This window comes from Poecilia latipinna, unplaced genomic scaffold (genome assembly GCF_001443285.1).
Source record: "Poecilia latipinna isolate Pla-1442-1.1 unplaced genomic scaffold, P_latipinna-1.0 Scaffold331, whole genome shotgun sequence".
Classification (NCBI taxonomy): Eukaryota; Metazoa; Chordata; class Actinopteri; order Cyprinodontiformes; family Poeciliidae; genus Poecilia; species Poecilia latipinna.
The window spans coordinates 465828-480421 of record NW_015112947.1 but is presented as its reverse complement, the minus strand read 5'-3'; the positions used below and the strand labels follow the sequence as shown (position 1 = coordinate 480421).

The window sequence follows — 14594 nt, the reverse complement described above, 5'->3', positions numbered from 1 at the left end:
GGGTCTGATGGTTCTGATGGTTGATGGATCTGATGGGTCTGATGGTTCTGATGGATCTGATGGTTCTGATGGATCTGATGGTTCTGATGGTTCTGATGGATCTGATGGTTCTGATGGTTGATGGATCTGATGGGTCTGATGGTTCTGATGGATCTGCTTCAGTGCTGCTTCAGTCGGTCATGTTTAAGAAACGGTTCAGGCAGCAGGCAGAACTTTGGTTTTGTTCGGGTCAGCCGTAGACGAGACCAGCTGCTCGGTCTGACGTGTTTCTGTGCATCAGATTGTTTTGAAGCTCAGTGAACGTTGTTTTTGTTGCAGCTGCTGGGTGAAGACCGTTTCCAGGACATCGAGAAGATCAAGACGATCGGCAGCACCTACATGGCCGTCTCTGGTCTGTCGCCTGAGAAACAGGTGAAGGTCTGCAGGAAGCATCCGGACGCGGCAGCCGTTCGGATTGGCTGCCTGTGGTTTGGTCTGGTGACATGCTTTAGTTATTCACAGGGCGCTGAAATTATTTCTCCTCATTCTGGTTTAAACATGTCCAACAGATAAATGTTTTAGTCAGTTAAAGTCACCTGTCATGCTGTTTCTCCAACATAAAACTGAATCTTATTTTAGAAACGTTAAGGTTAGGAAGTGAGAGTGAAAAATCGCCTTCTGGAGGATTTTTAACTTTTTTGGAACAACAAGCTGGAGTTTCATGCTGTAACTTATGACTTTACATGTTTTTATTAGGTTAGTTCTGAGTTTTTACCAGAACATACAAGGTGCTTTAGTGTGGGATCACTTATTAAGAATTGGACATTATTATTTATATCTGTTTTATTCATGTAATTGATCATTTCTGACACGTTCAAAATAATCAAAATCCCCACAAACTAAATTTCAATCCAACTATAATCAATTTATCAGGTTTGTTGGAGATTACATAAAACATAAACATGTTATATACACGATTACTGAAATTATTAATGTTTTTCTTTAATATGAGGTCAATTTAAGGTGGTTCTGACGTTCAAACTTTAAATTCCTGCTTTGGTTCTTCTCTGGCCCGGTTCGTCAGGCCGATCCGTGAAGCTTCCAGGCGTCTTCAGGTTATTTCAGCCGTTTTCTCTGATTCCTCCACAGCAATGTGAAGATAAATGGGGTCACCTGTGTGCGCTGGCCGACTTCGCCATCGCCCTGAACGAGAGCATCCAGGAGATCAACAAGCACTCGTTCAACAACTTCGAGCTGCGGATCGGTGAGCGCGTTCGCTCAGTCTGAAGATCTGCTTCTGTTACACTTGGTTAAGTTATTACCTGCTTGATTTGACTGATCCTTCTGTTTTCAGAGAAAATTAAAAAATGATAAACTTCCAATCAGAGAAGCCAGAAATTATCAATGGAACCTGAATTAACTTTTCTATTTATGACAGATTATTTAGATTACTTTAAAATTCTCATTCTTGCTGGATTCAGTACATGTAGTTTTGTAATCTACATGTTGAACTTCTATGCTTTATATCGGAAACACTGATAATTACCATCCATAACCTAATATGGATTAATGAATCTAAAGTTGATTGATCTTATCGATTAATTAAAAGGTCATTTTAAAAAGAAATCTGAGTTTTCTTTCAAGAGGAGCATCTTTCCATGATACTGAATAACATAAAGTCTTTCCCCTTTATATATTCATAATATACTGAATAATACTTCAGTATATTATTATTCATCATATAGTGAATTTAAAAAATGTAACATTATTGTATGTTAGCTAAATACTGACTGAATAATGTCAGTTTTTTTCACATCGTTAAACTTCGTAGCACATCAGTAACTTTTGGTCGAGGAGTTAAAGTTTCTGCAGCTGAATAAAAGCTTACGGTGAAGCTGAGAAGCTTGTTAAATGTTTATATTTCAAATCAGAACCGCATAAAATGCACTTAGCTTCTCACAGCGGACTCTGTTCGGACCGTTTATCTTCTCCTCTCTGGAATATCTCCGCCATCTTTGTTTCTGGCTCCGCTACAGGATGACCAGCGGCGCCCTCTGCTGGATGGCGGGACAAACTACAACTCTAAAGCGGACAATATTAGTTAATCGATTGAAACACATTTTAATCTAATAAACCGCTAAAAGACAATTAAGTTGATTAATTGTTTGCATCTCTATACCTAATGTAGCTTTATCTGATATCTGTAACATGGATTTACTCTAAATTGAAGGAGTCTGTTCAGCAGTGTTTCATGTTAGTATTTCTAACATGCAGGGTAAACTTTAAGAAAACTGGAAAATATCCCTTTAAAATTTAAATTAATTGACTATTTGCTGTAATAACTTGTAGATGAGTTTCCATAGCGTTTGCTTCCACAGCTGAAGAAATGAAACGTGTTAATTATTTAAAACCAGATTCCACAGTGAGTTGTTTCTCTCCCAGGAATGGCTCACGGCTCGGTGGTGGCGGGTGTGATCGGCGCCAAGAAACCGCAGTACGACATCTGGGGGAAGACGGTGAACCTGGCCAGCCGGATGGACAGCACCGGCGTGAGCGGCAAGATCCAGGTTCCCGAGGAAACCTTCCTCATCCTGAAGGAGCGAGGCTTCGCCTTCGAGTACCGCGGCGAGATCTACGTCAAGGGCATCAGCGAGCAAGAGGGCAAAATCCGAACTCACTTCCTGCTGGGCCGGGTGCAGCCCAACCCGCTCATCCTGCAGCCGCGCAAAATCACGGGCCAGTACTCTCTGGCGGCCGTGGTGCTGGGCCTGGTGCAGTCGCTCAACCGGCAGAAGCAGAAGCAGATTCTCAACGAGAACAACAACTCGGGCATCATGAAAGGCCACCACCACTACAACCGCAGGACGTTGTTGGCGCCCGGCGGGGCCGAGGTGGGCGGCGGCCATCATGCCGAAGCTCCGGATAAGACGGATCTGTCCTGAGGCGCCCGGCAGAGTTTTGGCTCCACGCTGATTCCTTACAGGCAGAACTGCTCCGAAGGCACAAACCCCGTCTGTGGTTGAGCTAAACCTTGGTGGGCGAAGCGTCCGACCATCGGTCTGAAACTCTGACCGATACTTGGAAACAATAAGGCGCTAATTGTACATTAAACTTTGGCTGATTTAGGGCTTTTCAGGGTCATGGGGAGAAAAAACGTTTCCATCAGAGTCAAATGGATTTGATCAGGTGGTGCTGATCAAATCCATTCATTTAATGATCATCAGGAGCAGAAATGCATCTAGAAAAACAACAACTGGCAGTTTGTTGATCTGGAGCTGTGAGTTAATGTTATGCCAGGTTGTTGATGCCCGTCAGTCTGGGAAGAGTTGTGAAGTCTGAACTCTGAGTCTATCGTTCTTCAGAGCAGTCAGAGGGTAAAGCAGCAACATATAACAGGTTTGATCGTACAGTTCATCCAGCAGCAGACAACATTCAGACGTCAGACGGGAAATTTCAGAAAACGTGAGTTCAGAGTAAACAAACATAGATTATGGATCATATTTAGCAGAGAATAATAAAACCTCTCTGTCGTCCTCCGGACGTTTTGGTGCGTCATGGCAGGTATTTTATCTTCTGTGTTTCTGACCTGCCACATTCAGCAGGCTGTGAACTCGTTTGACCTCTGGGAACGATATCGGGCCCTGACGCGCCAACGTGTTGAATATCACCGACTTTAGATCAGAGCGAACCAGATCACTCTGAACACACGGCAGGATTATCGCTTACATAAGAAAAACTTCTGAAGGGGAAATTATGATAAACATTCGGTGAACTAAGTATGAGTTAGTTAGTTCTAACTCAGACAAAAGTCTAAAAATATTTAGACTTTTGTCCTAAAGTGGCAACATTTGGTAAAGCACATCATCATTTCACCACAATCGCCTCATACCTACCGTCCAGCAGGTGGAGCTGCTGATGACTGGGACCTGGTGGCCTGGTCAGCCATTAAATGAACTTTGACCTCCTCTATGTACCAATGTATCAGTAGAATTAAACGTGAGGTCGGTTTGACCCAAACCGGGTCATCAACAGGGAAATGATCCGAACCCGCCCGACTATTCACAGCAGGATCGCTAAAAAAGAAAAGACTCGATGTGTCGTAACGGCCTAGTCAAAGTCCACAACCTTACAAGACAAATGTGTGCATGAGCTGCAGCTATTGGAGCCAGACAGTTAAAGTCCTCTGAAGGTTTTCGCTGCTGAAATCGGTTCTGAATCAGAGCTTTACTTGGTTTTTGTTACAATAAACTGTTTGAAACTTTTTTCTCCTCATGACTTTATTTAATGTTTTCAGTAAAAATGAATGTAAACTCATGTTTAGTTCTGGTTTATTAAAGTATTTCTGATACAAAGGGCGGTTTGGACATCCAGGAGAAGAGACTTTTATTTTGAAGTTTTTATCATGAATGTCTGAAACTGAACGTTCCTCCGGTGTTCACGTTCTCTACAAGCTCCGCCCACTTCGGTTTAATCCAGCCAATGAGGTTTGATCTTCGTCCTGAGCGGCTCTGCTTTCTGTGAATGTTTGTAGAACTGAAACTCAACTTTAGAGGAGGAGATGGTGACTGGGAGGACTGGGAGGACTGGACGTCCTCCAGACTGATTATCCGGGACTTTCCCCAACGTTCCTGCTGTCCGTTCCCATTTTTATCTCACCTGCGTCGGACCCGTTCACACCTGACCCCTGCCCTTTGACCTTTGCCCGGTGTCGATGTTTCTTTTTTGTATTTCTTTTATATATGGAACACAATAAAAAGGGGTCTAATTTTTTATAGAAGCGACACGTCTGCTTGTTTTAATTCTTCAGTTCTTTCATTCAGACTCTAGTAGACAGAGAAAATAAACTTTAATCTGAAGGAAATAAGGTGAGAAAAACTAAGAGTTCCCATATTTTATTTATTTATTTTACAAAAATAAAAGTTTTACAAGCAACAAAGTTTTAAAGACTGTATAATCAGTGTTTAGATCATTAAAAAGCTTTAATTATTCCTGTAGTGCTATAATTATTACTTCTTATTTTGGTTTTAAACATGTCCAATGGTTTAAAACCAATCGTTTTAATGTCACCTGTCAAGCTGTTTCTCCAACATAAAACTTTTATTTTAGAAACTTGAGTTCCAAAAAGTAAACAGGAAGTTTGAAAGAGAAAATTTTAGTTTTTTGAAGCAACAAGTTAGAACGTTTTATGTTTTTACTCTGGACAGATCGAATAAACTTTATTAACTTTTAGAGGTGATTCTGTCCAGGTTTGGATTTCTCCTGCTCCCTGAAGAAAATCGCCGGGTTAAGAAACATTTCAGCAGCTTTCTGTGTGCCATAAAAGATGCGCTGCTAAAACTTTTCAATGTTTGGTAATCAGATGCGGGTTGTAGTTTGTACATCCATCCACTAGGTGGCAGCAGATATCCAGTCAGACTAACGCATCGCCTGGTTTCCAGAAAAGGTTCATTTTGCTGGAGAGTCTGAGGCTTTAAGCTATTATTTCACCGTGTTTACACGAATAATGGTTTGAAAACAGATAGAAAGTGATTCTATTTTATTTTGTTTTTACAAATCAGTGGTTTTTACTTCCTTTTCTTGAGACTGATGCTCCAAACAGAAACATCAGTGAGGAGTAAATCAGGAAATCAAAGCAGCCGTCTGAGTGTCGGGTGACGGCGGCAGAGACAAACACAAAGCCGGCTCTTCCAGGAGGAATTGATTCTTCCTCTCTTTCCTCCCCTCTGTATGGATTTTCTGTTAGACAAGAAGGAGGAGGAGGAAACAGCATGAAGGCAGATGTGGAGGATGGGGTTGCCATGGTGACGCCGGCCTGTTGAGCCTGCAGTGTTTGTGTCTTTATTACTGGCTTTATAAATGCTGGAAAAACGCTGTTGGATCTGTGCAGCAGCATCAGAACCTGACGCCGAGCGGCACCAACAACCGACCAAGGATCCGGCAGGGATCCGGCAGGGATCTGGGATCTGGGATCTGTCCAGAGCTTCCCTAAAAGAAGCACAAAGACGCTGAATGCAGCTGGAAAATGGACGAGGATAAAAAATGTTGCATGAGAGAGCTGAATATATCAAAAAATAAAAAATAAAAATAACGAGACGAGTCAAAACAAACATAAAAAAATCAGAATCAGGCAACAACTCATAAAGATCCTGCAGTCAGAGATTCAGAAAACACATCAAAAAACATAAAACTGAAAGGAAACTATGTGGCAATATACATTTTCAATCAGTTTTCAGTCTCTACATTTTTTATTTTGTGGTCTTTCTAAGCAATCTTTACATTTTATTGTGTTTTTCATCTTATTTTCTGTGTAAACTTCAGAAATAAACAGTAGATATGAAAAAGCTCTCACCCAGAAAACGTCAGCGACGGACGCTGCGACTCCAAACAAAGTTCTTATTCTGCTTTATAAACATTCAAACTGCTACAGGCATTAAAACCTGGAGAAAAACAATCCAAAATGGATGAAAAAGTGAACATGGAGTAAAAAGCTAATGTTGGATAAACTATTTTAGACTTAAACCATCAGTTGAACTTTAAAAAGCGACTGTCTCTCATCTTGGATGATCAGAAATGTTTTGTCCACTCTGCAGTCTGACGTTCCCACAGTCAGTGGAAAATCTCTGCTGTGGATCCTCCACCTCGGATGCTTTGCAGAGTGGAAATCGCCTGCAGTAAATCCTCCCAGCCGTTGTTCTCTGTTTGACAAATTACCTCCTGCTGGCTGCTGTGAAGAGCAAAGAGTTCACCTCAAACATCCTCCGATCAGCGGACCTGCAGGTATTCTGCCCGGTTCCTGGAAAACATCAGACCTCTCGGTTGGGCTTCATTTTCTTTTAAAAAAAAAAAAAAAAAAAAAAACTCTTGGTGCCAATGGAGCAGCCATTACATTTGCTGTCAGGCCCCATCTGTCTTTCACACAACAGATTTTTTTATTAGCTGTTTTCAGTTTGGCTGCAGCGACTTCCCAGATCTTCTTCATTTGAGTTTAACTGAGATCCACAGCAAAAATATCTCTAAATGTCAGAAAGCAGATCTTAGAATAGAAAATGATTTAATGAGAAAGAAAAACTGTTTTGGAGCAGATTTCACTGTGAGCAGGAAATTACAGTGAGAGGATGGAGTTAGTGAAGAATCTCCACATTTCAAAGACTGAATTTTACCCATTTGTAAGTATAAATTCAGATTTTGAGGCACAAATGGAACAAAGTTATCAAGGATGAATATTTACGATGTCAAGCTCGATGGCTAGAGGCAGTAAACTGTGGTGTTCAACACATGTTTGATCAATTGTCCTGTCCTTCATTAGAAGAAAACTAAAACATGAAGTTACTTTAGAAATGCTTTAGTAATAGATTGAACACTTAGAAGGCAATGAACTGATGACGTTGTAAAGTTTGTGGGTTTAGGTGGAGAAAAAACTGTCTGAATCTGCCATGCAGGTTCTTTCAAACTGCGTTTTATTCTGTTTTCCCTCCTGATTGTCCGGTAGACTCGGATCGATTCGGGATCAAAACTGCAGCATTTGTTCTCTTTCTCACTGCCCTGAGTCAGAACAACCAATTGGAAAAACCTGTTCCCCTCCTGGCCTGTAGGGGCGCTGCGCCAAGAATCACTGAAGGAAACGACACAAAAACCTCTGAAGACACTGAGAGCAACTTCCTTCTTCACCAAACGGAACCAAAATAAAGGCGTCAGATTTTAGCTGTTGGAGGATTTATCTTGTCTTTGGTAAAAGACCTTTCTCCCGCTAACCCGAGACTTGCGTGTTTGTTTTGGCTGTATTTACCCAGAATGCCCCGCGCTGTAATCCACTTCCTGCTTTAGGAGCGGTTTCGGTCTGCTATACATTCAGACTTTCTTAGTATGAATTTACACTAACTGTGTAGGAAACATGTCCGTTTATTTCTGTATTTACTCGGCTTCCGTAGTTCTGAATACTTTTTAGTTGACTGGAACGTTTTGTCGTAAATAAGAAACGGCGTATCTGAGTGGATTACAAGCTAGCATTAGTGCTATCAATTCAGCAAACTTGTGTTTATCAAAGATATACCTTGATGAAATTAGGCCAAAAAATCCCAAGATTTAATCTTTTTTCCGTTTATCTCTTTGTTTTAGGTTGTTAAGCGAACTGAAAGGTTCATCTCTGATCGGTTCCCCCTCCGTCACCTGTGCAGGTAAAACATTAACAAAGTGATCTTAGCTTTCCTACAAATCATCCAACATAGTTTAAGGTATGGACTGCAGATTAAATTACAAAATGAGACTAAAAATGCCAGAAGCTATAAAATATTTTTCTGTTTGATAAATTTCACCAAAGTTTAAATAATGACGAATATTTACTTTGCAGTAACGAATCACAAGTTTCTAGAAGCATCTTCAGACTAAACAACCTTTTGATGCTTCAGGGTTAAAGCAAACGCATTTCGTTTGATAAACCTTGTAAAACCAAGACAAATTAATGTCTTTTTAAACTTTTAAAAGATCAGCACAGATTTGACTTTAAATGGAAAAACAGAATTTATAAGTAACCACAAATATATTTATTGACTAATTCTGCAGGGTTTTGGGTTGAGAATTAAGTCACAAATCTCTGTATCGCCTTTAAAAATGTAAAAAAAAAAGTTTTTAATTCCAGTGAATCTGAAATTTCCTTCCACGCTGAGGCAACAGAGCGGATCTAATTCAGTCTGACGGATGTAAAACCAGAAGAGGGAATGCAGTGAAAGTTGGTTCAGGACCGCCATCATGACAGGAAGCTAATTAACAGCAGCAGGGGGCCAAATCTTTACCTCTGGCGCTCATTCGTTATGCAAAACGTTCACTTCTAAGACAGAAAAAAGTGGTTTGTTTACTTTGAAGCTGCATTTTTACTTCAGCAGTGCGCTTTACATCGCTGTGGGTTTTCCCAGAGATCAATGCCATTTCTGCTTTTCTTCAAAGTTAGCAGCAAATCTAATTTTATCTTCGGGTATAGCTGGCGTTTATCTGAGGAAGCACAAAGATTATGCGCTTCCTGAACTCGGTTTGCGTGTTTTTCAGAGTGACCTGCATTATTTACCTCCACAGGTCGGATTCAGGATCCACCTGCCTGGAGCTGAGCAAGTGAGGATGGTTGATTTATTTAGCACCTTTCTCAGACTGCAAAGAGCTTCATAATTCAAATACAGTTGAAGGAACATTTAATATAATAATGTCCATAGCAGACCAGATAGAAGTAGCTGTGTTTCTATTATTAATGACAGATATCCTGCTGATGTCAAAAACAATTTAACAGTTGTAATGTTTCCATTAGATAAAAATCACAATTAAGATCACATGTGAATACAGTTTGTTCACATGATAAGTCGTTAAACATCATCCTCTACCACTTCCTGTCATCCTCTTTGTCGTTTCCACCTGTAATAACATTCGGTGGTTGATCATGAAGTTTCCATTACAGTTTTTCTAAACACACTAATTTCAATGCCACCAAAATCCAACTTATCCAATCTCCAAAACTTTTTGTCAAAAAACACTTTTTCTAAGTTGCTGTGTTTCCATTAAGTGAATTTATTTTCATAATTCCAGTTTGTGGATTTACATGGCCAATGGAAACGCAGACACTGAGACTAAATGTTTGTTTACAAAAGAATAATTTAAGTTACTTTTTAAAATCATTAGGATCCAACGACCACAAGTAGATTGGACTTTACTCCTCAGTCCACCAGCTTGGCAGGATTTGTCTCTGAATGTCAAAATTAAAATTTAGTGGGATATTCTACAGAGTGAAGAGGTTTTAAGACGAGGTTACGGTCGGCTCTGGCTCCAGAAGAAGATCTTCAGAAGCTGTTTGGTTTGTTTTTCTGGAGACTTCATGAAAAATAACTCCCAGATTTTCTCTGTCTAATATGTCAGGAATATTACTAAGCAATAGTAAGGAAACATGTAAACTTTGGAGTTTCAATAAATGATCTAAAAATGTCTCCCATTGTTCTGACCTTTAACAAGAAAACATTTTTATTTTTTAATTGAGTGTGTGTATCCGTCTGGTTCCAGCCGTATTTAAACACACGTTGCATGAAGGTCCTGTGGTGTTTATTGTTGGACGAAGGACACGTTGTCTCTGTCCTCTGCTGGAGGACGTCCCCTCACCCGCTGAGCTGCTGCCGTTCCCGCCTCGTTCCAGGAAAAGGTCAGCGGTGCTTTTAAATGAACTTTACGTTGTTAACTCAGCTCCTCTCGTCACGTCTGTCGGCCGCCGCCGCCGCCGGCTGTTTCTGCTTGTTTCTGATGCTGCGGGTCGGCTCCGAAACGCACAAACCTCCAGCCGCCGCCGGCGCCACAGCTGAGCTCATGTTGTCTTCTGCTGCCCGGATCACAGCCAAGGAGAAACCGAGTCACTGCTACAGCAGCAGCCGCTGACCGGTCCCGTCCAGAGCCGGGCATGCTGGGAAATGATCAGAGAAACTCAAAACAATCAGATCAGAGCCGCTCCTCTGCATCAGCTGGTCAGACTCCAACCAAACATGAAGTAGACGTCACCATGGCAACCGTCTCCTTCCCGCCGGTGATGCCGCTGAGTCGACCACAACGGGTCGACCGCCATCTGGGCCGGCAGGGCGAGGACACACTGACACACACACAGAGAAGCACACACCTAAAAACACACACCTGCACACTGAGAGGAGCAGCATAAAATCTGACAGACACATCAGAGCCACAGGAACAGCAGAATATTTCCACCAAAGATTAACCCCAACCCCAGATGTCAAACTTTAGTCCACATTTAAATGAAATTCATTTAGAAGTGTGCTAAATGTTTTCAAAGCTAGCTAACATGCTAAATTAGCAGAGCTAAACTAATTTAGCACCAGAGCTAATTGGTGCTAAATCTGCTATTAGCATATTAGCTGTTGAAGCCTTCAGATTAAGAACATGTTGCTGAGATGATGAAGTTTGTTTTAGAGCCTGATGACCTGAAGAAACGAAGGATTATAAAAGTTAAAATCTGGAAGCTTCACTGTCCGTCCGTATCTGTGAGCATCATTAGCCTCGTCTGGTTCTGGTTCTGGTTCTGGGACAAGAATACTAAAGTGGTTTTCTTTTTGTTTTTCTTATCAGAATCATAGTGAATGGTTGGTGGATTTAACTCTTTAATGACATTTTTACACATGGTTTTGGTTTTTTGTACATATTTTTGTGTTTAGTTTTGTTTCTAGTTGTTCAGGGACACAGAAGGTGGTGTGTGTGTGTGTGTGTGTGTGTGTGTGTGTGTGTGTGTGTGTTTTGGTCCTGTGTGTGTGTGTGTTTTGGTCCTGTGTGTGTGTGTGTGTGTGTGTGTGTGTCGTGGACACAGACTCTACCATCCCTTAACTCCCCCCTGAAGGCTGGGCGCCCTACATTCAGCCATCAAGCTCTCTGTTACATAAAGCCAGTGCTGCCACACACGCTGTTGCTAGGCAACAAGCCCCGGAGCCCCATCATGGAGTCTCGCTGGGCCGCGGCGGTACCTGAAAGTCTTCAAATGGGTCAGCGAGGACAAAAGAAACGAGACAAACCGCAGAGGAAGGAGAGAAAAGCAACCCGAAGTGAAGAGTCTCTGGAGCCGGTCTGACAATGAGGCGGCGACACCGGAGGTCCGAACGGCGGCGGCAACAGAACCAGGCAGAGCCGGGATATTAAAGAGACTCAAAACATTCAAATGCAGCTTCACTGCAGCAAAACGAGATGCAAACAGTCAATGATGAGCTTCTGCTTCATAAACCTTTCAGATTAAAATCCAGCAGTTCAGATTGCAAAACGATTTACTGACTTAACAGACAATTTCTGTTAAAATAAATACATTTAAAGAGCCCAGAGTGGCTGAGTGTGCAGGTTCTGAACAGAGCGGACTCATTCATGATTTAATTGAATTTTGCATAAAGTTCTGAATTAAATGACTTCATGTTTTGCTGACAAAATGAGAAAAAGGATGAAGTCCAGATAAGTGCAGAGAGAGGAAGAGCATCTGGAGTTCACATCAATATTTAGCATTAGATGCCAAAACTAATTATTCTGGATATGAGAGACTCAACAGGAAGTCCTGCAGTGAGATCAGGCTTCATCTTCCTGCTACCTGACATGTTTGCAGATGTTTCTCTGTTCTGGCACATCGCATACAAATGAGCAAACATGTATGACGAGACAAATGGAAAGAAGCATCAAAGTTTGATTAGCGCCCTGTTCCGATTATGACGTTTCACAAAAGCAGTGAAATAAAGACCAACATGACTGAGGCAGGATGTAATCCTGTATGAATATGAGTGTCAACTATATATGGCAAGACATAAATAAAATAATAAGCAGCCGAATATGGCAAGACGGAAGTAGCAACAATGAAACCAAAACCTGATCAGAACACTGAGGACAGTTAGCATGCTAGCATGTTAGCATGTTCTGAAAAGTCATGTAACATTTTAGAAATGTCTGGAACTCGTTACTAGTCGTTACCTGTTACCTGAAACGCAGCACAAATTGGAAGTAAAGTTTGTTTTTTGTCGTTTCTGTTACTTATTGGTTGAAACTCACTAGAAGTGACAAGTTCAAAGTTTGTACTTGTTTGAGATAAATTTATGTTTTATATCAAAACTCATTCTAACAGAAAGAGCCTCAGAAATCTGGATGTTATGGACGGACGGTCCAGGCTTTAGTCTAACGTCCCAGATTAACTCTGACATTTTAAAATGAGCTAATTCAGATTAATAACTGGTTTTCTGAATGGATTAAGATGCTCAGTTTGGCTCCAGGCTGCTGTTCCTCTGAATGTTTTTGGACTTTAAGGCAGAAACCAGATGGAGGCTGAGCTTCAGTTTAATCAGTTTGTGTGAGCAGAACATCACCTCTGGAAGAGTCTGACTTATTCTCTGTGATGCAGCAGCAGCAACTCTTCTCTTTTGACTATTTTTACTTTCTTTGTTCCGTCGTTTCTTTGATCGGAAGTTTTTCTCCTCCAACTTGCAGGGAGACAAAAACAGCAGCATCCTCGCTAATTTTACACTAAAAATAAATTCCTCTTAAGATTTTCTGACAGCAGCCTCTCGTCCCGGAGGTCGAGCTGGAAAGCTGAAAATAGTTTTGCTGTTTTCCGTGTCGCCTGAGCCGTCTTAAACGTCTTTAGCAGCCGCGGTGGGGGACGAGCGCCGACCGTCCCAGGAGACGAAGTCGAGGGAGACTCGGCGAATCTGGGACAGTCGATGGCGTTCTGGTTGACTGATGACAGCAATCTGCAGCAATCTGCAGCAATCACCAAGCTTCACCATCGAAACTGAAACTGGGAGAGTTGGTGAGTAAAAAAAGGATTTTATGATAAAACATAATTCAGCAGAGTTCTGTTTGATGAGAACCAACAGTATTAAAAACTAATAAAGTACCAAAAACATGTTTGAGTCCCACTAGTAGATTTATAATATTTATTAGTTAATGCAAAGAATAAAATGAGCTCTTTTTAACGAGTTAAAGCCATTTCAGCCTCTTAGTGATCTAGACTCATTAGAGCTCTAAGTATTTACTTATTGACTAGTTTTATTATCACACAAGTCAACAGACCTGGAACTGGTTGACTGGTTGGAACCAGTTTGTTCCATGTTGTTGATCACTGGTTCCTTTAAATCATAACCGTACATGTAAAGCTGCATTCATTAAGGTATTTAATGGATCTGCCTGATTGGCTGTAGAAAATATACAAATGAATTGATTATTGAAAGTCTGTGGAAACAAAAGACGAATAAACCTGACAGACCTCTGAAGGTTAAAATCCTGGATCAGGTGTAAATGCAGAGAAATGATCTCCAGTCTCTGGATCAGAGTCACATTCATACTGCTGATCCTGCAGTCTGAACTTTTTACCTCCAAGACATCTGTTATGTGTTTCTTCTGTTTGTGGAACTAAATCCTATCTGATAGTTTTTAAAGTGTCCAAACGATCATGTTGCATTTTATCTTTCGTGTCACTGATGTGAGACGTGCGTCATAATCTGGACGTAAACGAAAAGCATACGGCGGCGGCCATCTTAACACGCTGCTGGGTGACGCTTACGTTCTTCTTCTGCATATGCAGGTCGCTTTGGGAAACCGTTCACACTGAAATCTGATTACAGTCGCATTTAATTATTAGAATGATCAACGTAAAATAATCAGATTTCAGCGAAAAGTGGTGACTGAGGGGAGAGCGCTGCTGTGAGCCGCAAAGGTTTCCTGACTTCTCAGACCAGAATCTTTATCTCATTAAATATGCATTTAGTGCCAGAAATAATCAGCATTCAATGTTTTTCATTTTCTGTCTTTTGTCTCAGCAAATCAAATAATCCATAAGAATCACATGTTTACCTTCAGACTCTGGTTTTTAAGCTCATAAGTTGTTTTATTCTTCACACATATAAATGATTTCAGTTGATTTTACAGGATGAACTGGTTTAAGTCTGTGTGTGCACATGTGTGTGTGTGCACAGGTGGAGGTGTGTGTGTGTGTGCGTGCACAGGTGGATGTGTGTGTGTTTGTGTTTGTGTGTGTGTGTGCGCACAGGTGGAGGTGTGTGTGTGTGTGCGTGCACAGGTGGATGTGTGTGTGTTTGTGTTTGTGTGTGTGTGTGCGCACAGGT

The 14594-nt window shown here is 41.2% G+C and overlaps 1 protein-coding gene and 1 long non-coding RNA gene across 2 annotated transcripts in view; both read left to right on the top strand.

Annotated features, from left to right (window-relative positions):
* The window catches only part of LOC106949201 (adenylate cyclase type 8-like), a gene marked incomplete at its 5' end in the record, with an annotated part of 40565 nt that extends 35809 nt beyond the window's left edge, over positions 1-4756 (top strand). Inside the window, 3 exons of the mRNA XM_015035321.1 lie at positions 319-411; positions 1129-1243; positions 2422-4756. Coding sequence (XP_014890807.1) covers positions 319-411; positions 1129-1243; positions 2422-2921 — 708 coding nt within the window. The remainder of the gene's footprint in view (positions 1-318; positions 412-1128; positions 1244-2421) is intronic.
* A 2906-nt stretch (positions 4757-7662) lies between these two features.
* On the top strand, positions 7663-12319 carry LOC106949223 (uncharacterized). The gene is made up of 3 exons (XR_001425336.1): positions 7663-7707; positions 8095-8153; positions 10015-12319. It is a non-coding gene; the product is annotated as an uncharacterized LOC106949223 (long non-coding RNA).
* Positions 12320-14594: the final 2275 nt, after the last annotated feature.